General features: G+C 33.0%; 1 protein-coding gene across 4 annotated transcripts in view; it reads right to left on the reverse strand.

Annotated features, from left to right (window-relative positions):
* Window positions 1-5,580: 5,580 nt before the first annotated feature.
* Window positions 5,581-24,763, reverse strand: part of LOC113857588 (protein MICRORCHIDIA 1-like) — a 49,095-nt gene continuing 29,912 nt past the window's right edge. Inside the window, exons 11-19 of one of the 4 annotated variants that reach the window (XM_027489636.1) lie at window positions 22,562-22,669; window positions 22,327-22,476; window positions 21,935-22,027; window positions 16,267-16,318; window positions 16,062-16,173; window positions 15,176-15,362; window positions 6,722-6,795; window positions 5,989-6,031; window positions 5,581-5,915 (exon numbers count right to left, since the gene is read on the reverse strand). In XM_027489636.1, the coding sequence (XP_027345437.1) occupies window positions 5,811-5,915; window positions 5,989-6,031; window positions 6,722-6,795; window positions 15,176-15,362; window positions 16,062-16,173; window positions 16,267-16,318; window positions 21,935-22,027; window positions 22,327-22,476; window positions 22,562-22,669 (924 nt within the window). In that variant the 3' untranslated portion in view covers window positions 5,581-5,810. The remainder of the gene's footprint in view (window positions 5,916-5,988; window positions 6,032-6,721; window positions 6,796-15,175; window positions 15,363-16,061; window positions 16,174-16,266; window positions 16,319-21,934; window positions 22,028-22,326; window positions 22,477-22,561; window positions 22,670-24,763) is intronic. The other 3 variants (XM_027489639.1, XM_027489638.1, XM_027489637.1) reach the window with 3 other exon arrangements.

The following is a 24,763-nucleotide window of genomic DNA, read 5'->3' on the forward strand; positions in this document are numbered from 1 at the left end:
AGCGACTAAGACAGATGTACACTGAGGCTCGCCAGGACCCTTCTACTGCTGATTGGATCGCACCCAACTTTCTTCATGCCTTGCAGGAGTATTGGGGTACGGATGAGTTTAAAAATCTCTCTGTAAAGAACAAGACAAACAGGACATCTAATAAAGGAGGGTCACTGCATACTGGTGGGTCTACGACTTTGGCTGGCACTAAGGCGAACTTGGTATATGATTTTAAAATTCAGTTTACTCTATCTATAATTTCATATTTGAGATTGTGATTTATTTCCAATTGCAGGAGAAGTCGTTGAAGAGGCCACCTACTACTGGAGAGTTGTTTAAGGAGACACACACTCGCAGGCAGGACAAAAACCTGTGGGTTGATACACGATCTCAGGCCACATATGTAAGTCATAGTTATTGATAATATATGTTATTATTAGCGATTTATTAAATAGTTCTCCAAACTAATATCTAATTATCTGAACTAAATTGTAAGATGACTATATTCAAAGGCTTGAGGAAGCATCTTCTCAGAATCCAGAGTCAGTAGATGAGGATGCTATGTGGTCACAGACAGTGGGTGGCCTTTATAAAGGTCGCATTTATGGCATGGGGGGCCGCTTTGCAGACTCCATATCCCCTGCATCTGTCACTGGAGATGCCCCTTCTCTTGCACCTGAGGATGTGGAGGCCATGGTCCGCACTCAAGTCCATGCCCTCAATGAAGAACTCCAGAAGCAGAATGAGGAGATGTGGAAGAGCAAAGAAAGTACATGGAAGAAGAAGTGGGCAAAAAAAAATGGAGAAGAAGATAGAGAAGAAGGTGGCGTCAAGAATGCAAAGGGAGGTCCAACAGCAGATGACGCAACATCATATGCAAATGCAGCAGATGCATGCTTATTTTGAGCTCATGAGAGCAAGCAGCTCCACACCTCTTCCTCCTCCTCCACCAGCTCCAGCACCACTGATTTTCACCTCCATTCATCATTCATCTACTGACTCCTCTTCTACTGATGATGATGCTCCTTCGGATTATGACCATACAGATTATTCCTGATGAAGACTTGTATTTTATTTTTAAATATATTTATTTAGATGCTTTTTTATCTTCCTTTGTAATAACATTTAAATTTTATATTTTATAAATCATTTTGGAATGTTTAGATGCCGAATCTATAATTTCTATTTTGTTTATAAATTGTGATAATCAAGAACAGCAGGAAATAACTATTTATATAAACAAAAAAATATCAATAATAGTAAAATATATCACCGATGGATTACAGACGGATTTGAAATTCCGTCTATAATTCTTTACCGACGAGGATATTACAGACGGACATAAACCGTTTGTAAATCCGTCTGTAATGGAAAAAATCGTCTGTAATGCTCTAAAAATCTGTCTGTATAAATAGACTTTTTAGTAGTGTCCTCTTCCACGACCTCTAGTAGATTAATAATTATCTTCATTATGGTCAAAACTGTCATGATCCCTTCTTTTTTCTCTTCCTTGACTACAACCATATCCTCTTCCATGTCCTCGTCCATATCATCTTCCTCTTTAGTTTTTTCTCCTCTATTTTCTTTCAAAGAGACTTTGGTTTTAATGACTTGCTTCATAGGCTTAAAGTGAACCCATCAACTAGTCCACTGACATCAAGTTTAAATTTTTTGACTATTCAATAGCACAAACTACATAATCAAATTTTGTGGTTAAAGAGTGAATGATCTTTTCTATTACGTGAACATCTTAAATCTTATCTCCTTGTTTCATTTGGTTTATAACATTACTTTATTACTAAGATCTGAAATAGGCTCGTATTTCTTGATACACAAAGATTCAAACTCTCTTCGTAAAGTTTATAAATGCATATCTTTTTACCATGTCAATGCCTTCAAGGTTAGTCTTTAAAATTTGCCAAGCTTATGTAGAAGTGGTTCCATTAAACACTACCTCAAATATAATTTCATCTAAACCTTAATAGTAGATAAAGTCAAGTATTTGTTGTTATTTCTTCTTTTGTTTCATTAAAGTCTCTTTCTCATTTTGTAACAAAATAACCTCATCTTAAGGTTTAACATAACCTTTTTTTTTTTCACAATTTTCTAAGCATTGTGTGACTTTAGCAAGAGTTTCATGTGTTAATACCAATTATTATAATTTTCTCTAATGAGATATAAAAATTAAAATAAATTTAGGTAATTTATTTCATCTCTAAACTCCCAAATTTTTCACTTAACTCTCATGGTGTTTCTTTTAAAGTAATTTACTCAACTCTCAAAGTGTTTCTCTTAACTCTAAAGATCAAACTTGATTTTTGATATCATTTTGTTAGAGATATGAAGAGAAGAATTAAAACAATAAAATGATTTGATTAGTTGATACACAAAATACATAGGTTTAATTTAGTATTTATAATAGTGGTATAATGACCTTAAACTTATATCAAATAATTGCCTCATTATGTTACTAAATATCCGGTGATTACAAACCAAAAAAGTCATTGCTTATAAGAATCATAGCTCTTAACTCACACTAACACACATTTATTCACAAATTTTTATCTTTAAAATTTATGCACCATTTTATTTTTAATTATTATTTCTAACATAGTTTATATCTATAACTATAATTGATAATTTTTTTTGTATAATTAATTCTAATATAATCTTTTATTTGATAGTTAGAAAAAGCTAGTTTCTTTTTCTTCTTCATAATCCTTCACACATAGACATACAACCATTTTCCTTCCGTATTCATAAATAATAATGATAATTAAATTTTCTCCAAATTTTAACTTCATATTTGATTTTAATACATCTTAAGCAACTAATTAAACTATTTTTAATATTTACAATCTAGTTATTTAAATTTTTTGAATACATTGCAAGGAAATTGTCATATACCAATTAGCGGTAATTGTTAAACTTATTGATATAAATAATATACTTTCAAATATATAATAAAGAACAAATACAAGTATCATGTAACTACAAGAATATACTCCCATCACTATAACATGTTTTATTGATAATCAAGGATATAAATGCTATATACTTACAATTTTTTTTATTCATATTTTGATGATAATTATTAAAACCATAAGTATCATATTCTTACATATTGTATAAGCATCATATATCTACAGTAATCTAATTCTATCACTGTTTATTTTCAAGTCTTATTTTTTATTTTTTTCTCAAATTAAATTTATGTTAATACAATAAATATACATAACTAATAATAAAAATATTATTTTTATTATATTTAAATTTAAAAGCATTCATATATCATATGATAATCTTATTAATTTATTTATATGTACAAGATCAGTTAAATTATATAAATTAATTTGGATATTATATAAACAAATATTGAAACAAGTTAATAAATTATTAATAAAAAATTATATTAATTAAAAAAAACTAAATAAAAATATAAATTCTTAGACTACCAAAACCTTATTTAAACTTTTGTTAATAGTTATTTATTTATAGTCAAGTTGTAAACCGTAATATAATTTTTTATAAAATATGAAATCAATTAATTCAACGAGTAGTTAATATCTAAACTACTTAATAATTTTTTTATATAAAATATGAAATCAATCAACTTAATCTACTTTTATAAAATTTTAAATAAAAATAAAATAAATAAATACTTTATTATATTATTTTATTTTAATGTATAATATATTTTTAAAATATAAGTAAAAAATAAATTTTTAATAATATATTTATAATTTTTAAATTATGTGAAATTTAATATATATAATTATAAAGATAATATAAAAATAATTTGATATTTAAATTGATTTGTCTTACTGTTTATGAGAGTTATTAAGTAGTGTAAGTGTAGACACATAAATGTCAATAGATTTTAATTATTTCTCGTTAATATGGATTCAAATAATATGATAATAACATAAAAAAATTTCAATGTATTAAATATTTTCAATAGCTAAAACATTTAGGCAAATAGTGACATAATTAATGTATTGAATAGATTATGTTGAACAATTTAGTGTATGACTCTGAAGATGATGTACTAAATTGAATAAATAATATAATAACACTCATCAATAATGACATAAATATTAACAACTAACGTATTCATACATATGAGGCAAGAAGTAATAAATTAACAATGAAAAAATAATTGTTAATATAAGGACCTAAAAGCAACGCGATTCATTTTTTAAATGATTATAAGTTAAATTATAAGTAAATTAATATATCAACAATATTAATATTTATCACTTTGTGCAGTTGATATAGCTACAAATTCGTTGACGTCATATTCATCACCACGTGATGAGTACTGTGCAGAGGTATTTATCATTCAATCTTCATTTTCATTATTGCGTTGTTAAAGAAAAGTTTATTTTTCTTCACTTCTGAACTTTAGAAAATTTACAAAATTAACGAAAAATAAATAAATTTGTTTCAAACTTTAATTTTATGTAAATCTTCTTTAAAAGATTATATTTTCTACCACAATTTATTTGAAATAGTTTTTTCTATTACCTTTGAACCTTACACTTTGTAACTCTTTAAATATTCTTCCGATAAATAGATTCACAATAACAAAAAATATTTGATAAAAAAAATGCATGCTATTAGCAAAAAATAAAAAATACTTACTATGATCCTTGTAAATTTGGAGTATTGTATCTCTTTTGGATTTATAATTAAGATTGTTCTAATATTTTAGAAATTAAAAAATATTTACATTTTTTTAAAATAAATTACTAATTTCACTATCTAATAATATAAAATTAATAGTGATAATTATTCTACGTATAAGAAGGTATAAAATATCTCTCTTAATATACAAGACATCATAAAAATTATTTAAAAGAAATATTATTTTCAAAATTAGTTATATTTATGTAATGAAAATGCATGTACAAACGTCATATATAAGTTTTATCATATCTTATTAAAATTTTGTCAAATTGTACTAAATTTTAAGATTTTACACTTTCAAAGTTATTTTATAAACTCATTTTTTAAATAAAAAAATTGAAGAGTTAAAGTGAAAATATTCAACTTTAGAATATTCAAGTACAGAACAGACAAGCGCTTAACTGACTTGAGAAAACCAGAAAGACTAAAACCAGTCCAAAACCAAAATACAACCAAACCTAAATTTTATTAATTTATGAACAGATTTATAAATTGCTTATAACTTTTACAATTAATATTTAGATAGTTTTGATATTTAAAAACCCCACTCGTTTGATGAATTTAGTACATATTCGGCAATTCGATATATAGCCGAGGTTCTCTATCCACTTCGTAATCTCTCCCGCAAGGAAAATCATGATCTGATTTGATTTCTTCTTCGACAATGACAAGTTTGAAAAGCGAAAAACCAGAACTTCACAAATACAACTTTTTTTTTTTTTTTCATAGTTTGGGTTAATAGGAGTTTTAACTCAATACAAGTTCCCTCTAGATTTGAGCAAGTTATATGGAAATGATAATGAGTACAAAAATTATAATACTAAAACTGCACGAAATGTGGTGGCTTAATCCTATTGGCAAACAAAATTCATTCACATTCCTCTGCCTCTGTGATCTATGCAAAACTTTATTCATTTATTTCATATTGATTTGTTTCCGTGTTTTACACTTCTGTACTGTTTAGCATTACTCTAAGCTCTAAATGTCCAAAGTCTCGTCGCTGGTTTTTCTCCCGATCTAGCTAGAGTTGTTCTGAGAGGTGTACATACACAAAACAGGTGCTTTTACGCTAACAAATTATGAAAGCATATCAACCAGCCGTTCATTAACATGATATTTGTATAACGTTATTAGTGCTTCCTTACACTCTCCTGCTTCCTCTTAGCCTCTAAGAGTGAAGAAATATGGGCACATTTGTTCTGGATTTCTTTCAATTCCTCCTCCAAGTCCACAACCTATTTTATGTCAGCAACACGTTAACCTTAAAACACAACTAATCGTTAAACTTTGTTATTTGATAACTATTACCGTCTGTTTCAACTCTGTCTCTTTCAGCCTGTACTCCTCGCACCTGAACAAAAGGGTTTCAGTGGGACTCTACTCAATAAAACAAGTAAACACAAAGCTCAGCCACCTCAAAGCAAATATATATACACCAAAGTGATTGATTATAACATTAACCTTGCATGCCAACATTTTAGGAAATTTATAGAACGATCAACATGTCATAAGTACTGGTTATTTATTTGGAAATTATTTTGTATACTAAAGTTACGATATCTTTTGATGGAGTATAAACTATTGGATTAGTGGGAAATTTCATGTATAAGACATGCATGATACAAATATCAATCCAACAATGTATTTTCTAGAAAACCATCCACTATAAGTTATTCACTGGTATAGGAAGTTAGGAATGTTTTTTATGCACACCATTGTCGATTGATCTTAAACCAAATACATGCAAATTTATTGGAGACAATAATACAGGTTGGGTGGATAAGATTACCTCCAATAACAGAAAATCAAGAAATAACAGAGCGAAGGAGCTCAAAATTACACATATTGTCACAAGTAAGTGAAGTAACAAGCAAGAGTCAATATGCTTTTGGTTGATGCACAACGAAAAAGATCAGGAAGGAGGTTGATCAAACAAGACATACATTGAAGGAACAGGTATACCAGTCAAAATAAATATAACAAGGATAAAAATGACAAATATTTGATTTGTCTGTAAAGATAATTCGAAAGAAATATTTACCTCATGAAAAGTTTTATGTTTTCTTCACAGATTTCATCAACGGACAGAGACCATGGAGCTCCTACCGAGGTACCCTGTTGATAGGAAAAATACATGCTTATGAACCCCCAAAAGTAGCATATTTCCTGAAGTTGAAAATTGATAGAGGGAAAAAAGAGAGAGAGAGAGAGAGAAAGAATTGCAAAGAATAGGGAGTCTCTCCCTAGGATTTTCCCTTACAACAATAATCAATTTAGTATTTAGCAATCAAGAATGAATCCAATTACTAAGTGGGTATTTAACAGCCCAGGTAGTTGCAACTATCTCTGTTGCCTTCTATTCTACCACCACTGGGTTGGGCCAGCAGTCAAAAACAAACCACCACCTACTAGGATAAGGCTTGAGTGAGGAGATGGCTGTAGTTTGTGTAGTTTTTTCATCTCGTCACTAGCTCTATAATAAGAGCCTTGGAAGAACTACACCACAAAAGCTAGATGTTGCAGTTGGAGAGCCTAATTTCTTATACATCCCACACTAGAACCCCATGCTTCCAATGTGGAACTCAAGTCCCATACCTTGCAATTGGGATCCTAACACTTACTATGCTATTAAAAGGCCTACATAGACAGACATGCAACCAAGGGAAGAATAGAAGGAACTGTAGCCTCTTGCTGAGTTTATCATTTGCACTATGGCATAAGAGATGTGCAGGCAACTATCAGACTCAAATTTAATTTCCCCATTCGATTAAAATTTCAGGCATGAAAGAATCTTAGTTTCTAGATAGAAACTATTGTTGCGATCCATAGTTTTCTGGTTTTAAGCTTCACAGCAAGCCCTTGTTCTGTATATAATGTACCTCGACTGTATGTTGAAACACACAGAAATTATCCCTAAAACTTTTGTGTACATGTTGTCAGTAAAATATTCATCTTTTCTTCATATTTCAAGTGTATTGTATTATTTGCAGTGTACAACAACAATAGTTTTATCACACACGATGAGATCGAACAAGTTTAAATGTGGAGTTTTGATGAAATTTGAAGCATTTATATTATTTATAATTTGCAAAAAAAAAAAAAAAGAAATCACGTCGTTTTATTATATATAACTGAGAGTTCAGCCCACAACCCATTTTCTATATATATAAAGATACCAGAATAGAAGCCAAGAAAGTTGTTTTGAGAAAACTGTTTGGCTCTATGTGGTCTTTTCTTCTTAAATAGACAGAAATCAAACCTTTTACAGTTACAGGAGAGATTATAACAGATTTGGTCCTAAAGTGTAGACTAGAATATTCTATCAATTACAATATATTTACAGTTGGAAAATATGACAGCTATAACCTGCTATTTACAAATAATAAAATTAGGTAACCCCCATTAATAGTTAGTTATAATATATTAGTTATGGACCCATTAGTTTTAGTTACAATATATTAGTTAGTTAGCCTCAATTAATGATTAGTTGGGCAGGTTAAGGTTGAAGAAGAAGTAAGGCATATTGCCTCTATACATAAGAGGGAGGTAAGAGACAGATCAGCGTGTTAACTGTAAGAGTTGGGGATTTGCCTTATGAGTTGCAGTGATACAACTGGTACAGAATTATTGAAAAGAACTTCCAAATTTTATTAAGAAAACCCTAATTACCAAACCAGTACCAAAGATATAGTGATTTAGAATTGGGTGAAGGAAATACAATCGAGAACCACCAGACTTATTTGAGAAAACCCCACTCTCCAAGCCTTTCCAATTACCAATTACAAAAACATAACTACTAACTAATCCCTCATATGACTATTTATAACAGTAGAAACTTAGGCTCAACTCACTTCCAAAAGTTAGCTCATTGGAGGAGGACTACCCTAGCCCTTATAAGGAGTATTCTGACTCTATTCCTAACCAATGTGGGATATCTTAACACACTCATGCCCAGGACTGAACATTTGGTGCATGAAATTTGTAGGACTGGACATCTGCATGGGTGGACCCAATAGGACTGGACATCTGTGGGCAGCCCAGAGTTCAAACCGAATAAGTTCTAATATCATGTTAAAAAATTTGGGCCTAACTCATTCCCAAAAGCTAGCTCAGAGGAGAAGGACTACCCTAACCCTTATAAGGAGTATTTTGACTCTATTCCTAACCAATGTGGGATATCTTAACAAGTAACTAATACAAAATTACAAAATTACAGCTGTCATAACCAATTAAATGGCTAATTATTGAATTTCCTGCCTATTCCCTTCTTTCTACTGTACACCCTTGTGAACATATCAATACCCCCTCCTCAAAGAGCTAACTTGTCCTCAAGGTGAAAATATGAGAACACCTCTTGGATCGTGGCAGCAATTCCCATCTATTTTCACAATCTAGAAGCTACTTCCATTTGAGAAGGACTTCTAACTCACCTTGGGAAGTTGTCCTTGTATCTGGTAGTTGTTCAGGAATTACCTCTAGAACATGTGCATTTAACAACATAGGAGGTAAAGGTTGCAGCATGGTAGCAAGATGCACTGCTGGCTTGAACTCTTCCTTTTTCAACAATTGAGTTAAAGGTCTTGCAATCTTACCATATTCTTCCACAAATCTCATGTAATACCCTGTTAAGCCCAAAAATTCCCTCAAGATTTTGACATCTTTTGGATTAGGCCACAACTGCATTGCCTCAACCTTCTTTGGATCAGCTAATACACTCTGGGCTGCAATGATATGACCCAAATATTCCAAACTATGTTGACCATTTTTCTGATTTATCTTCAACTGATTTTCCTTGAACACTTGAAATACATCTGTGTTGGAGATGTAACTACAAAGGAAAGCTAAACACCAGGATGTTCTCAGAGAAAACAAGAACATATTTTCTTAAAAAGGGCTTGAATACCTCATTCATAAGATATTGAAATGTGGAAGGTGCATTGGTCAAGCCAAAAGGCATGACCAAAAGCTCATAATGGCTTTCATGTGTCCTAAAAGCAATTTTCTCTTCATCCTCCTCTTTCATTTGTATTTAATGGTACCCTGATTTCAAGTCCAATTTAGAGAATATTGCTGCTCCTGTCAACTCTTCCAACAATTCTTTAATGACTAGAATTGGAAACTTGTTGGGAATAGTGATCTTGTTCAAGGCTCTATAGTCGACACATAATCTCCACCTGCCGTCTTTCTTCTTCACTAAGATTATTGGACTTGAATAGGGACTAATGCTGGGTCTAATAAGTCCTACCTTCTGTAGGTCATTTACTAATCTTTCAATCTCAGTTTTTTGGAAGTAAGGATATTTGTATGGTCTGAGATTTGGAATTGTTGCTCCTTCCTTTAAATGGATGGCATGATCATGTTTTCTCTTGGGGGTAATCCTTGTGGGTCTAAAAAAATTTTTCATTCAGTTCTAGCACCTTTGCTATAAATGGAGAATGTACTCTCTTTTTCTTGCACCTGTTCCTCTAACTACCCTGCTCCTTTCTTCAGCTCATTCATCATCATTTTCAGTAAGACTCCAGTCTTAGACAAGGTTGGATCCCCTAAGAAAACCTGCTTTGTAATGCCATTTCCAATGGTTAGCTTCAGCTATCCAAAGTCTACTTTGACCTTCCCCAAACTAGCTAATCATTATAGTCCCAAAACTACAATACCCCTCCCAAATCAAATATAAAAAACTCCTGTTGAACCTTTATTCCTTGCAATTCTAATATAAATTCCCTGCACACTCCTTGGCATTTTACCTTGTGCCCATCTCCAACCTCCACCACATATGGGGGAGTGTCTTCCCTCTCAAACCAGCATTTTAGTAGCAATTTTAGAAATTGTTAGAGGCTCTAAAAGATTGTAAGATAGGAAGAAAAGAATGTAAGAGAATGTAGAGAAAGAAAGCAAACTCTGTTAGGAGTTTTTCTCAGAATTTATTAACCACCTTGGGACTGTTACAGAGATGTATATAATGATACAAAACTGAAAGCTAACAATTTAATAGAATCTGTAACTAATTATTATAACAGAAAAACTGATACAAAGTTTTAATACAACAGAGTTGTAAACTCTAATATTCCCCCGCAAGATCAAGAGGGGTTGTTAGAGAGTCTATCAACAATTCTAAGCTTGGTGAAAGTCGAGGGAGATAGAGCCTTGGTAAAAATGTCAGCTTTTTGATCAATAGCAGGCACATGGACGATCTGAACTTGTTTGGAAATGACTTTCTCATGAACAAAGTATAGATCAAGTTTAAGATGCTTTTTTTTAGAGTAGAGGACAGGAAGAGCATGAGACTTGAAGTTCAGAGAGGAGAGACTGAATCCAACAGACTTCTACTGTGGCAAGGGCTAAACTACAGTATTTCGCCTCTGTATTAGATTGAGTAACAACTGATAGCTTTTTAGACCACCAGGAGACTAAGTTTGGGCCAAAAAATATGGCAGCACCAAATGTAGAACACCTGTTATATGGATCCAAGACCCAGTCAGCATTATAGTAAATATGAACAGAATAGTGAGAGGCAGAAAAATTTGGCTGGAGAAATAAACCAAAATGAATAGTGCCTTTAAGGTATCACAAAATGCGTTTAATGACCTGCCAATGTTGATGCTCTTACTCGCCTTACTTGGTTGTATCTATTGAAATCCAACTTAGAAACACTTGATGTGTTCAAACAGTTTCAAAGTTTGGTTCATACACAGTTTAATCTACCCATCAAAGCTGTTCAGTCTAATTGGGGTAGTGAATATCATCCTTTTAGTAAATTTGTGGATTAAGGAATCATTCATTGCCTTATTTGTCCTCATACTCATCATCAGAATAAAGTAGTAGAATGCAAACAAAGACATCATTGAAATGTCCCTAACGATGTTGTCTCAAGCCTCCTTACTAGTTACCTTTTGGGACTATGTAGTGGTCTCCAATGTTTACTTGATCCATCGGCTGTCGTCCACTACAATTCAAGGTGAGGTTCCTTTTCAAAAGTTATTTCACAGGCTGCCAAATTATAAGTTTCTAAAAGTGTTTGGTTGCTCTTGTTTTCCCTTATTGCGACCTTACAACTCCAACAAGTTTCAGCCACGCTCTCAAGAGTGTTTTCTTGGGCTACTCTGTCTCACAAAGGGTACAAGTATCTCTCTGCAGATGGACATATATATGTTTCAAAAGATGTTATCTTTAATGAGTGCAGTTTTCCCTATACCAGTCTTTTACAAATTGAAACCTCATCCATTGCTATCAGGCCCACCCCTACTACCAACCCTCTTGCTGTCATAAAATAACCTTCCTTACACCCACTAATTCTGGGCCAACCCTTGCTGGCTCTTCTCGTCCAAATTCTAATTCCCCTCCTCCACCCAATCCCATTTTACTCACTCCACCTGTCTCATTGATTAAGGAAGATAACATTCACCATACGACTACCAGGGCCAAGTCATTGTCCAATCTAGGATTCAACCCACTCTTCTCCTTGCTCATGTTGAATCCAAATTTATTAAGACTACTCTTGCTAACTCTACTTGGCGTGCAGCAATGCAAGCTGAATATGATGCTTTCATCAAGAATGGCACTTGGGAACTTGTTGATTTGCCTCCTTCCAAAACTCCCACCGGTTGCAAATGGGTCTTTTGGGTCAAAGAAAACCCTGATGGGATAGTCAATAAATATAAGGCCCGGCTTGTTGCAAAAAGATTTCATCAACGGTTAGGTTATGACTACAATGAAACCTTTTTCCCTGTCATTAAGTCTGTCATAGTTCGCATTCTGCTCACTCTTGTAACCAATCACTGGAAACTTCAACACTTAGATGTCAACGATGCATTCCTAAATGGAATTCTTGAAGAAGTCTATATGACTCAGCCACTTGGTTTTGAGCATTCCAATAAAACTCTTGGTATGTAAACTCCAAAAGACCCTTTATGACCTCAAACAAGTTCCAAGGGCTTGGTTTGAAAAACTAAGCACGCTTCTCACCTATGGATTTCAATCCAACAAGTGTGATCCCTCCTCTATCTATGAAGTTGCATCTATCGTGGTTTACATGCTGGTTTATGTAGATGACATCATTGTCACTGGTAACAATCCTAATTTCATTCAATCTCCAATTGCAAAGTTGAATTTAGAGTTTTCTCTCAAAGATTTGGGTGATCTTTACTATTTTTTTGGGGATGGAGGTCAGCAATCACTCCAATAATTCTCTTTTTTCTCTCTGAATCCAAATATATTCGCGATTTGTTGACTAAGACTAATATGGCTGAGGCTAATGCTATCTCTTCACCTCTAGTTGGTGGTTGTAAATTGTCCAAAATTGGCACTAAAGATTACTCTGCATTGTTTATTTGTCAGTGCTCTACAACATGCTACTATTACAAGGCCTGAAATTATTTTTTCTGTTAACAAAGTTTGTCAATTCATGAGTGCTCCTAAGGAACCACACTGGCAAGCCATCAAGCATATCTTGCGATATCTTAAAGGCACTCTTCAGTTTGGTTTGTTCATACAGCTGAATGTTTCGACTTCTCACTATTTTGTTCATGCTTACTATGATGCTGACTAGGCTTTTGATCCAGATGACAAATGCTCCACCTCTGCTATTGCTATATTTTTTGGCCCAAACTTAATTTCTTAGTGGTCTAAGAAGCAATATGTTGTTGCTCACTCTAATATAGAGGCATAATACCATAGTCTAGCTCTCACTACAACTGAAGTCTCTTGGATTCAGTTAGTTCTTAGAACTTCAAGTCTTACACGCTCCTCTTGTCATATTTTGTGACAATCAAAGTACTATTAGTCTTGGTCATAATCCTGTTCTACACTCCAGGATGAAGCATGTTAAACTTGATCTATACTTTGTTCACGAGAAGGTAATTTTCAAGTAAGTTCAGGTGGTTCATCTGCCTGCTGTTGATCAACGCACTGACATTCTTACCAAAGCTCTTTCATCCTCCACTTTCAATATCTACAGATCCAAGCTCAGAGTCATTGACAAGCTTTCTGCTAACTCTTCTTGAGCTTGTGGGGGGATATTAGAGTATACAACTCGGTTGTATTAGTTCTGTATTTTGGTTGTATTATTTTTTCTCTTTTCTGGCATTTTGTTTTAAGCTAGAACTAATCTCACAGATTAGTTATTAGTTAGTTACAGAATCTGTTATGACAACTGTATTTTGTCATGGTTGTTAGAAGTCAACTCCAACTATATACATCCGTGTAACTGATTCAAAACTTAGCTTTTAGAATAATATTGGAAAAACTCTTAACAGGGTTTCTTTTCTTCTCTCTCCCTTTTCTATCTTCCTTTTCTTCCTCTTGCATTCTTTTACTGACCCAGCAGAAGGTAACGAACTTAGATGATCATCAGTTTCTACCATTTGCAATAATGCAATTCTCAATAGAAACTTGGGTTCTTAGTACACTTGCAGAGGCAGCGGCACTCTATTTCAGGACAAAAAATACAAAATGAAACGAAGTATTGGAAGAGATTGGATGCATTCACACGTTTGTGTTTGACCCAAGAGGAATAGAAGCTATCTTTTGCTACAAGGAGAAATTAGAATGGTTATCATTCTTCAATCAGTTGGAACATCAATTAGTCTTTATTTCAGCAGCTATTCAGGGCATTTACACAATCCTTCACCTTGTGGAGAAGGAGAAACATTAGGGGGAAAGTATTGTTAAGTAACCACCATTAGTAGTTAGTTATGATATGTTAGTTAGTGACCCATTTCTTTTTAGTTACAATATATTAGTTAGTTAGCCTGAATTAGTTAGTACTTACAGTTTGAGATTGTAAGAAATAAAACATATTGCCTTTATAAATAAGAGGGAGATAGAGAGAGATCAGCTTGTCAATTTAGGGCCTTAGGCTTAGGAGGTGCAGTCCTTCAAAGAACTGTTGAGTGTGTGTTTACTTTTCAGTAAATTGGGGATTTCCTTGTGTTTCCAATTAAACATACCAGATTTCAATCATAAACACAAATAAACATGTGACAAAATAATGAATACAGACAAGCCTAGCAATCTGCCAAATTTACTATATGGTTGCAGCAGAACCAGATGGCCAAGCACAAATAAATGATTATTAAACTATGCATAATATGGGAAATTAAACTTGTGAATTAAGTACTAAAATCAATTCCTGATACAATCTACTGAAGTTCCCTGCTGATAAGTGCAAGTGTGCAACCATAAATCAACTAAGCTTGATAATGCATGTTCCACATTTTTAAAATTCACATTTTTCTCTTGATTGTCAATTTCTTCAGAGAACTGGCCCTGACTACTCTAAAGCATCATGTCAATTCTAAAAGGTAAGAATGTATATTCACTATAGTATGCATCTTCTGTTTGAGCTCAATGGAGTTATTAAATATGCATGAGAAAACAAATAACAACAATATTTTTCATTTATTTAGCATACAGTGGCAATTATGATTTCAGGCTATACATCAGACAAATATGACCATGTTGCAGATTACATCAACTACTCAGATGCTGCAAGACTCACAATTGGCTGATTTAAACTCAGGTTGTTTTGATGCTCAATAACCAAGCCAATATTCCCTTGATCAGCAAGTAACTCATTCTGTGAATTAGTTGAATGTCCAGCTGATTTTTGAATGCGGGCTTCCTTTTCCACATTTTGTGATCTGAAATTTAGTGGCTGATATCCAACTAAGTGACAGTGACCTTTCCTGTCTAGTCCGGAACAAATTTCACCAAATCAAACACTGTTTATCTCATAATATTGATATTCTGGAAAAGGTGTATCAGGAAGCTCTAATCAACTTTTCATTTGAAATAAAATTAATTACTGCCAAATGCCCAAAAATAACAGCAGAGGATAATGCTTCCAATAATCAATATTTATTCTGATTCTCATTCTAGTAATTCTATTGGTATTTATTATTGAAAATTTTTGCCACTAAGTATATTGGTAAGAGTAAAAATGAGGATATATTATGGAATATATAATCTACTTCCATATCCAACTTAATGCACCACATTCTTTTCATGGGCCCTGTTGTGAAGCAAAAGTAGCTAACCACTATTGAAATGATTACAGCTTTGACTGTCATTATTTAGTTCTAAAATTTTAACATGAACTAAACAGAAAATTAAAATCTAAAGCATCAAATGAAATCATTTTTTTAAATAAAATCAGAGCCACAAACCCCAAAAGGTGGTTAGCCAACACATCATTAACTTATTAAAGGGTGCAAATGAATTACCAAAATAAGAAATACACAACATTAGGGTGTAATATGCAATATTAAAAATCCATATTATGAAATTCAATACTGAAATATATACAAGCTTCGCAGAAACAGAAAAAAATATTTCTGGAACAAAATAAAACTACTCAAGATAAACCATGTAATGAAGTAACAAACCAGTAATCATTTGTCATTTGCTTAAGCTTTGTTTCCAACCGTATGTACAGCGATGATCTCTCAAAGTCCTGCTTGTCATGCGCTGGTTCTACAAAATTGGCTTCAAGAACTCCTAAATATTATGATCAAATTAAGAAAAACTGGAAATTTGGGAGAAATGAATGCATAGAAATCAACAGTGGAAAAGAATAGGATAGGAATATACCGACAACACCATTCCCTTTTGATGAACCTTCTGGAACTACTTTCCAAAAGGGCTGCATCCTCACAAAAATGTTAAGCACGTTAGCATCATAATTGTGAGCAAATAATACAATTACAAACAAATTTCTATTGCAGCTGTACTACTACCAATAAAACAATGTAAAGCTGCCTGAACTACCATGCTTGAATTGATATTCTAAATGCGCAAATTAAGTTTTAGGTATAGCAGGATGAAAAGGAAATAAAAGAGATTGAATTCGCTGAGTTTGTACACATGATATGACTGGCATGTTACAACATGATACAAAACACCAAACATTAACCCTTTTTTATATTAGAAGTCCCACATCAACAATAGATATGGTTAAAAAAGAGCTTATAAAAGTTAGAAATTCTCACCGCACAAGCTAGCTTTTGGGATTGAGTTAGGCTTAAGGCTCAAATTCAACATGGTATCACAGTTTATCGTAGATTGATATTGGGTCACCATTGGCTGAAAAAAAAATTCTGGCCCCACAAATTTTCCAATGCAAATAACCTGGCCATGTGGATTTCCCAGGTCCCACATTGGTAATAGATATGGCTAGATAAGAGCTTATAAAGGTTAAAGCAATCCTCACTTTACAAACTAGCTTTTGGGGTTAAGCTAAGCTTAAAGCACAATTTTACACTAACTCAACTAGGAAACAAATCCTGAGATAATAAGGAAATATAGAAATCAATTTATTAGCCTAGAACCCCAATAAAGGTTAAGGCCAGGAGAATGAGATGAAGTGAGGGAACAAAATCTGCAATAGTTTGTTATATCGTGGCAGTGAGCACTAACTTTAGGTTATTGTAATTGTACAAAGGTATTTTTCATTCCTTGCAAAAATATGGTACATCCATGGAAATACACAATATCATTATCAGCTGTAAAGGAATTTAGGAACTAGAAAAGGAACAAAATAAAACCATATCTCTATCAAAGAGAAAAATCAGTAACGCTATGGGATTTTATGTACATTTGATCCCACTAATACAGGTAAAGGACTAATTATAGCTAGCCTAAATATTGTGATATAGAAGACAGAATCAGCCAACTTTGGCTACTGACTAATTGTCAACTCAGCTCCAACAGTAATCAAATGTGAGATAGAGAATAAATAGGAGAGGGAAGTTTGAGCTGGGTAATTAATGTGTGCAATTCATGCATTAGTTTATAGGTTGCATTTCCATTTACATCACACATAATCTTATATTTGGATTGAATTTCCCTAGGCATTTCACATTTTTCAATCAAGTTAGTCATCTAGGGAAGTAAATTTTGGAGATGAAACATTGTTGAAGTGGAGGTTAGCATGGAAAAAATTAATCTTAAGAAATTTTGAAGCTTGAAATTGAAAGAAGTCTAGGCAACAAACTACACAACCTGGTTGTGTAGTGAAACTCATCACATTCTCGTCCAATTTAAGGGAGATAAAAATTGCCTGGCAGCAACAAACATAATTAGATTGTGCTGTGAAGCACACCTGTGTTTGCACTGCTGACAGAAAATACTAAAATTACTTAGGTTTCCTCTTTAAGGAACCAAAAGAGAAATGCTAAAGGCTTACTTATAACAACCCTAAAAAGAGAGAAAGGAACTGCAAGCTACTGCTTTCACTATTTTGTGTGTACATGAGTGCATAGGCTAAAATATGAAGATTTAAAAGTCCATGGAAGAAAAGAAGAGCATTGAAGCATTTACAAATTCCAAGTTTGTGTTTTAATGGTCATGTTTCATGCTACCTAGTCTGTTTTTACAAGTTCGTTAACAAATTAAATGGACTGAAGGCAGTTATGAAGCCCAAGTCTATTTAAATCTAAAAGCAAAACATTCTAAGGGGCCTAAGGCAGTTTGAAGCCTCTATCTATTTAAATCTAAAAGGAACACATTCTAAGGGGTTCCACACTACCAGAAAGTTGTTAGGAACTCTCTCGATAAGATCGAAGCAAAAGCAGAGGCTTCGGGTAAGACTCTTGAAGTCATCACTATGAGATCTATTAGAGAGCATGCTTCTAAGGGAGAGATTACAATTTGTTCTTTCTTCTCTATTCTTTCTTGTTCTTATTATTTCTAATGTTTCTATTCATTGCTTTGGCTTGAAATTAAACCATGATTGGGTAGTTCTTTTATTCTAAAGATTGAGGGTAACCCAAATTCAGGTTGATGTTGATGTTTTGAATATTTATTAATCTTGATTGCTTTTTATTCAATTCTTACTGCACTTAATTAATGCTAGCAAATTTTTTGGGAATCTTGTCAGTGGAAACTCCAAATCCAATTCCAAAGTTGAACTTGAGATTCTAAATCAGAAAAAGTAAACTAAGTTTCTTCAAAAATCATTGAATCACCATAAATCTTAATGGGTGTAATTAGATATAATTATCACAAAAGTAAGAGTTAATTTAATTAAATACATAATTGTATTTTGAAAGAGATCAATAATCACCTTAGAGTATTTCACCATCAAGAAAAACCAAGAAATAACATAGAATTTATTTTGGTTAAGTTTGTTAATCTAATTTATGGTGAAATTAATCCCTAGAAGTTTCTTAATATTTTAAGGCTTGATTATGTTTTTTGTCCTTATAAAAGTAACGCCCTTTGAGATAAGTCCTTACAAAAAAATTTATTAGGATTTAGCCACTGACATTTTCAAAATATAAAGATTTAGTCTCTATCATCAAATATCAGTTAAGTAATGAGCTGAATAATGGAAATCCAGCTCATCACTTCCGTGTTACTGTCTCATCATTTAATTTTTTTTAACATTTTATTATTTAAAATTAATATTTACAAAGAAGTCCCTAAACACATTTTAAATATTTGCAAAAAATTCCCTAGAACCCTATCCCCATTGCCTTCCTATTCTGCAAAAAATGTCCTTCCTTCTTCAACCTCTTTTCTCTTCTTTGTAAGCCACTTCCCATCTATCTCCTTCTTCCTCACCCCCTTCATCTTGGTCTTCTCAATCAAATTCCAAAACCCATTATTCTTTCTCCTACTCATAGACAAAAGCACCAACTTTTCTTGACTCCCTTCCAATCTTCTCAACATTACAGAGTGCCCATGGAGTGGTTGGGTCCATTTCAATGGCAATTTTAGGATCCATATTCCTTGGGCACAGAAAATGGGATAAACGAGCTGCATTCTTTCCTCTCAAGCCTTCTGCCGTCAGATGATGCACAACCAAATCCTTCAAAACAATCCCTTTCCCCAAACTATATAAAAAAATTGAAAGCCTTTTGGCAAGGGCCAAAGAGTTCCAACTTAATTGATTGACCAAAATCTCATCACCTCATTAATCTTATCCTTGGATGTTAATATAACCAAAGGCGGCCTAAATGCATAAAGAATTAACTCCTCAAACCAACCCCAGCTCTTAAAGGCACAACTTTTGCATCCACCCAAATTTGGAAAGAAGCCCCTTTTTGGCATGCAATGCCATTCCAAAACTTAATTTAGAAGGAACCAATAATTTCCTTATCAGATTGAAGAGTTCAAACTTTGGAAAAACCATTTTGTGGGGGTTGCATGTAAGCATGTCGGGTGCCCTTCAAATCAAATAAGTTTGGAAGTTTAGAGTAGTTTCCGGTGACACGGCACAATTATTAATGAGGTATGAAATGGTGAATAAGTGTTGCTCCGAAGTGATAGAGTTGTATTTCAAAGAGTGTTAATGCAAATGGATTCACTTTTGGGGTTGGATACGGTGCTCTTATGAGTTCCTTTAGGTAGAGGGTTGAAGCACGTTCTTCTTCTACTTCACTTTCCCATCGAAGGTGGGGTACACACTAGCAATGTCGTGATACATGGGATGAGGGGGACCAATGCTTCTAATAGAGAGAAATGTTTATGCCATCACCATCTACAAGAGGAATGACCCAAAAGAGAGAAGATTGAAGAACATGATAATAGAGAAAGAAAAGGTGTTTAGGGACTTTTTGGCAAATATTAATATTTAAACAATAAAATAATAAAAATAATGACGTAGCAATGATGATTTGTATTTTCGTTAAACAGCTCATCACTTAAGAGAGGATAATGGACAGTAGAGACTAAATCCATATATTTTGAAAATGTTAGGGACCATATTCTAAAAAACTATTTTTAATGATTAATTTCAGAGGGTGCTACTTTTATAGGGACCAAAAATATGATTAAGTCAAATTTTAATTCATCCTTTTAAAATTATTTTGCACTCTTTAATTTTTTTGTCTTTTCTATATTTTTTTTATCTTATCTTAATAATTAGGTGTGTTTAGATCATTGAATCACAGTTATTTAGTATTTAATGACACAATGCCTACAAATACAATATATTTTTACTATTTAACAAAATTCATGCATCGATTTATCACAAATCAAGAGATAATAAGGCAATATAGAAGACACTCCTAGTAATTAATATGGAAACTAATCCTAAAATATAGTAAAAGATACTATTGGGTATTTTTAATAGGGTAAACGCCCACATTAGTACCTCAAATATGCAACTTGACTAAAGTCAGTTCTCAAAATTTAAAATTTTAGTCCTTAAAATTAACAATCGTCAAGCACATTAGTCCTTACCATTAAGAGACGTTAAAATTGGATAACAGAGTTGATGATTTACACGTTAAATGATACATGACAGTTTATTCTTGACACAAAACATCATTTTAAAATCTGTCAAAAATAGTTCATTTTCATCCTTGAATTTTAACATGTTTAACTAATAAGGTCCCTCATCGTCTTCTTTTTTTTGTTTTTTCGCCTTCTTCCATTGCATCTTCTTCCTTCTAGTGGCCATCGCTGCAATGGACTACCAAGTGTAGGAACGATGAAACTAACATTTCCAATAACATGTTTAAGGGAAACTGTGATAATCTCTCCCTTGTTAGCCTCATAGAGGTTCTGAAATGCGAAAAAATCATTGTAAGAGGATATAAGGATTTCACAAGTGGCAACTTTTGGGACATCGGGGAATCAAGTCCTAAGGTGGCAGATTTGAGACCCCTACACTAAATCGATCACAATTGGTTCTTCACTCACAGATTTGATACTTGAATATGGTGATTCAACTGAGAAAACTCAAGATAAAGGACTTTTATAGCGTAAATGTCATTATACCATTGTCAAAGAAAAGACGACACCATAGAAGAAGGCAGAGCAAAAGAGGAAAAGAGATCTTATTACTCGAAAATGTTAAAATCAGGGACGAAAATGAATTATTTTTGAAATATTATAAAACATCATTTTGTATCAAGAATGGACTGTCACATGTTATTAAACATGACATGTCATCACTCGGTTACACAATTTTAACATCTCTTAACGATAAGGACTAACGTGATTGGCAATTACTAATTCTTGGGACTAAAAATTCAAATTCAAAATTTAAAGAATTAATATGAACGACACTGCATATTTCAGGGACTAAAGTGAAAGTTTACTCATTTTTAATATATTCAGAAAAAAAAATGAAGCTAAGATAGAAAATGAAGTTCAATTGCACATGGAAGTTTAATATTGAACATTTAACTCATTTAAGTTTTAAAATGGTGCGTTGCTGAATGAGAAAATAAACAAAATGAGCATACTTGAGAGACCAACTGAAATAAATGTGAATTGAGATGAGGCATTTCCAGCATTCAGAACATACCTTGATCAGGCGATTTTTGTGATACACATTAAATCCAGAAACATTAATACGTGGAGCCTCCTTTAGAAATCCAATGGTTGTCACCACTGTAGCCTAAAGCAAACTAAATTCATTAGTTTGAAAATATGAATGAAAATTTTTTCCCTAGTTAAAATGTCCATGAGTAATAAGGACTAGTTGAATAAACACTGTTATTTATAAAACAGTCTCTTCTCTTGTGATACTGATATGGAAGATCAGTAGATGAAAAAAAAAAAGATACACTTAGGAAATGAAGGAAAAACACATAAAAAAAGAAAAAACACAATGCAGATCTTCAACGGGCTGAAGTGCTATATAAAAATATTACTTTAAACGGTTTTGAATTGATACTCTGGTATCATGGATCTAACCTCATTTGATGTCACGGCTTGCTGGGGCTTATATCTAATTACTTCTGAATATCTTAATTCATCCACAATGTCAAACTGGGCCACAGGTTTTCCCCTTAGTATGATTTTGAAGTTAGAAAATTTTCTAAGGTACAACAATGAAACATATGCCTGAAACATTTAAAGGGGCAATCAGAATACACGGTAAAGATTAGAAAATGGAAACAATAAATACAGTTGAAATCCCAAGCATTACCCGTAAAGAGTGACGGATGCGGTAAGAAATATGTGACCGAAGATGAACAGTTCTTTTGCTCAACTTGTGCACAGATCCATGGTTGGCCTCATCTCTCAGCATAATATCCTGTGGAATAGACCAAAGCAGATCATGACTGCTATCAAAATAACGAAAGATGTCTAGTAATTGCAAATTTATAGAAACAACATTGCCAGCCAGATACACACTTACTGGTGTGCTTGTCACATCGCACATATATACATTATACCAGACAAGCCATAAGCACATCATCTCAATAGTAACTAGTAAGAGTTATGATAGGACCCAAAAAATTGGCCAAATCTAGCAGTTGGTACCACTAATATGTAAGCATTGATAGATGTGACAAAGTTTACAAAAACCGAAAGAATGAATAAGATCATTACACATAAAAAAAACAAGTTACTAGCTGAACTTAAAAGCCTATGGAACTTATTTCTTATGACAAAGCTATTAGTTAATTAAGAGTAATAGGACCCAGGTAGTTTCTGAATTAACAGTAAGAAACATAGAAGGGGACAACTAGGACCAAACTCTGAAGTACAGTATTATTAACTGAAATATATAGAAACTGTCTGGACTCAAGAATTAGTTGTCCCAGTTTAATTCAGTCATGGACGTTGGTTTGTAATACATCTGAAGAAACTAGAAAAGGCAGGTGCAGCAGGGCAGAATGGAAACTGGGAGTGAGAATCAGTTATCCCACAGGCAATTCTTTTTATTGGGGTTAAGTAGTTCATGGAGGGAGTTAGCTTTAGCATTTTGTTAGCAGTGAGCTAGTATCAGGATATTAAAGAGAGGGAAAGAGAGAAAGAAACCTGCTAGTCACAATGAAATTGATGATTTCATTATATAATGTAATGAGAGATACAAGATATTTATACAAATAGAAAACCAAGTAACTAAGCCTATTATACTAGTTTGTTATACTAATAATGAGAACTTAACTCCTATTGATGTTACAACAGTTTACAGTTACATACTCTAATAGCTAAGAGCTTGATGCATGTGTAATTTGCATACTATTCATACTAGGATTAGGATATAATTTTCCTATATTCTTGCATTTACTAGTCATTTTAACATGTATTTTGTTTTTCAGGAACATTTTATTTATTTTTATGTGTTCATCTTGTAGTAAGTGGATTTTTAAGAGATGTGCTGCATTTTGGAAGGAAAAGATTGAGAAAAAGACTACACAACGAAAGATAAGAATTATAAGATGATGATCTAGAAGTAACCACAGCATGCCCTTGACCTCCACCACAACCATGGTTGTATACTGCTACACCAAAAATCCAGAAATAACCATGGTCTGCCTTTGGTGTGCACTACAATCATGGTTCGTGTGTTAAATCATCATGAAAAGTGGAGTCCAGAAGGGACCATACCCTGGGTGTGACGACCAGTGACCACCATGGCTGTGGTTCACACCCAGATTTTGTTTTTGGTCATGATTCACACCCTTTTGCTTGTGTTATCTCTTATGGACCCAGGAGAGTTTTAACCCTCTTCTATATAAAAACTCTAAATAAAAAGAGGATTAGACACATAATCATGATCAAAGACTCGCAAGAAAAAATCAAAAAGTGGGAGTCTAGGTCACTGAAGGGAGTGCACAGATTCAAGAACACAGATTATTGACGGGCATAGATAGATATTATTTCTCCTTCTTCCCTACTTTTTTCTTCATTTGTTCTTCTTATTCCTAGAAATTAAGAGATCCAAATTCCAATTGATGACAATGTTTATAATATTTCCATGACTTTTAGTTAGTCATGATTTTCTTTATTTAAGTCTGTGCTCTTAATGCTTGCGAATTTGATTGACTGAATTTGCATAATATAAGATGTTAAGGAAAGGACTGAAAAGTGAATTTTGATATTAGAAACCTCAAAGTTGAACTTAAAATTCTAGACCATCAAAATAGGCCAAATTTCTTGAGGAATCATTGAAACACCATAACTCTTAATGAGTTTGATTAAATATAATTACTACGAAAGTAAAAATTAGTCTAATTGAATACATTATATATTGAAAGGGAACAATAATCACCAAACAGTAATTCCTCTTCACCAAAAATTAAAAATTAGCAGGTCTATTTTAATATGTTCATCAATTTTAACTTGTGAAACTAATTCCTATAAGCTTCTTAGTTCTTAGAATTTGAGTCTAGCCATT

This window comes from Abrus precatorius, unplaced genomic scaffold (assembly GCF_003935025.1).
Source record: "Abrus precatorius isolate BTA unplaced genomic scaffold, Abrus_2018 Scaffold2, whole genome shotgun sequence".
In the NCBI taxonomy this organism is placed as follows: domain Eukaryota; kingdom Viridiplantae; phylum Streptophyta; class Magnoliopsida; order Fabales; family Fabaceae; genus Abrus; species Abrus precatorius.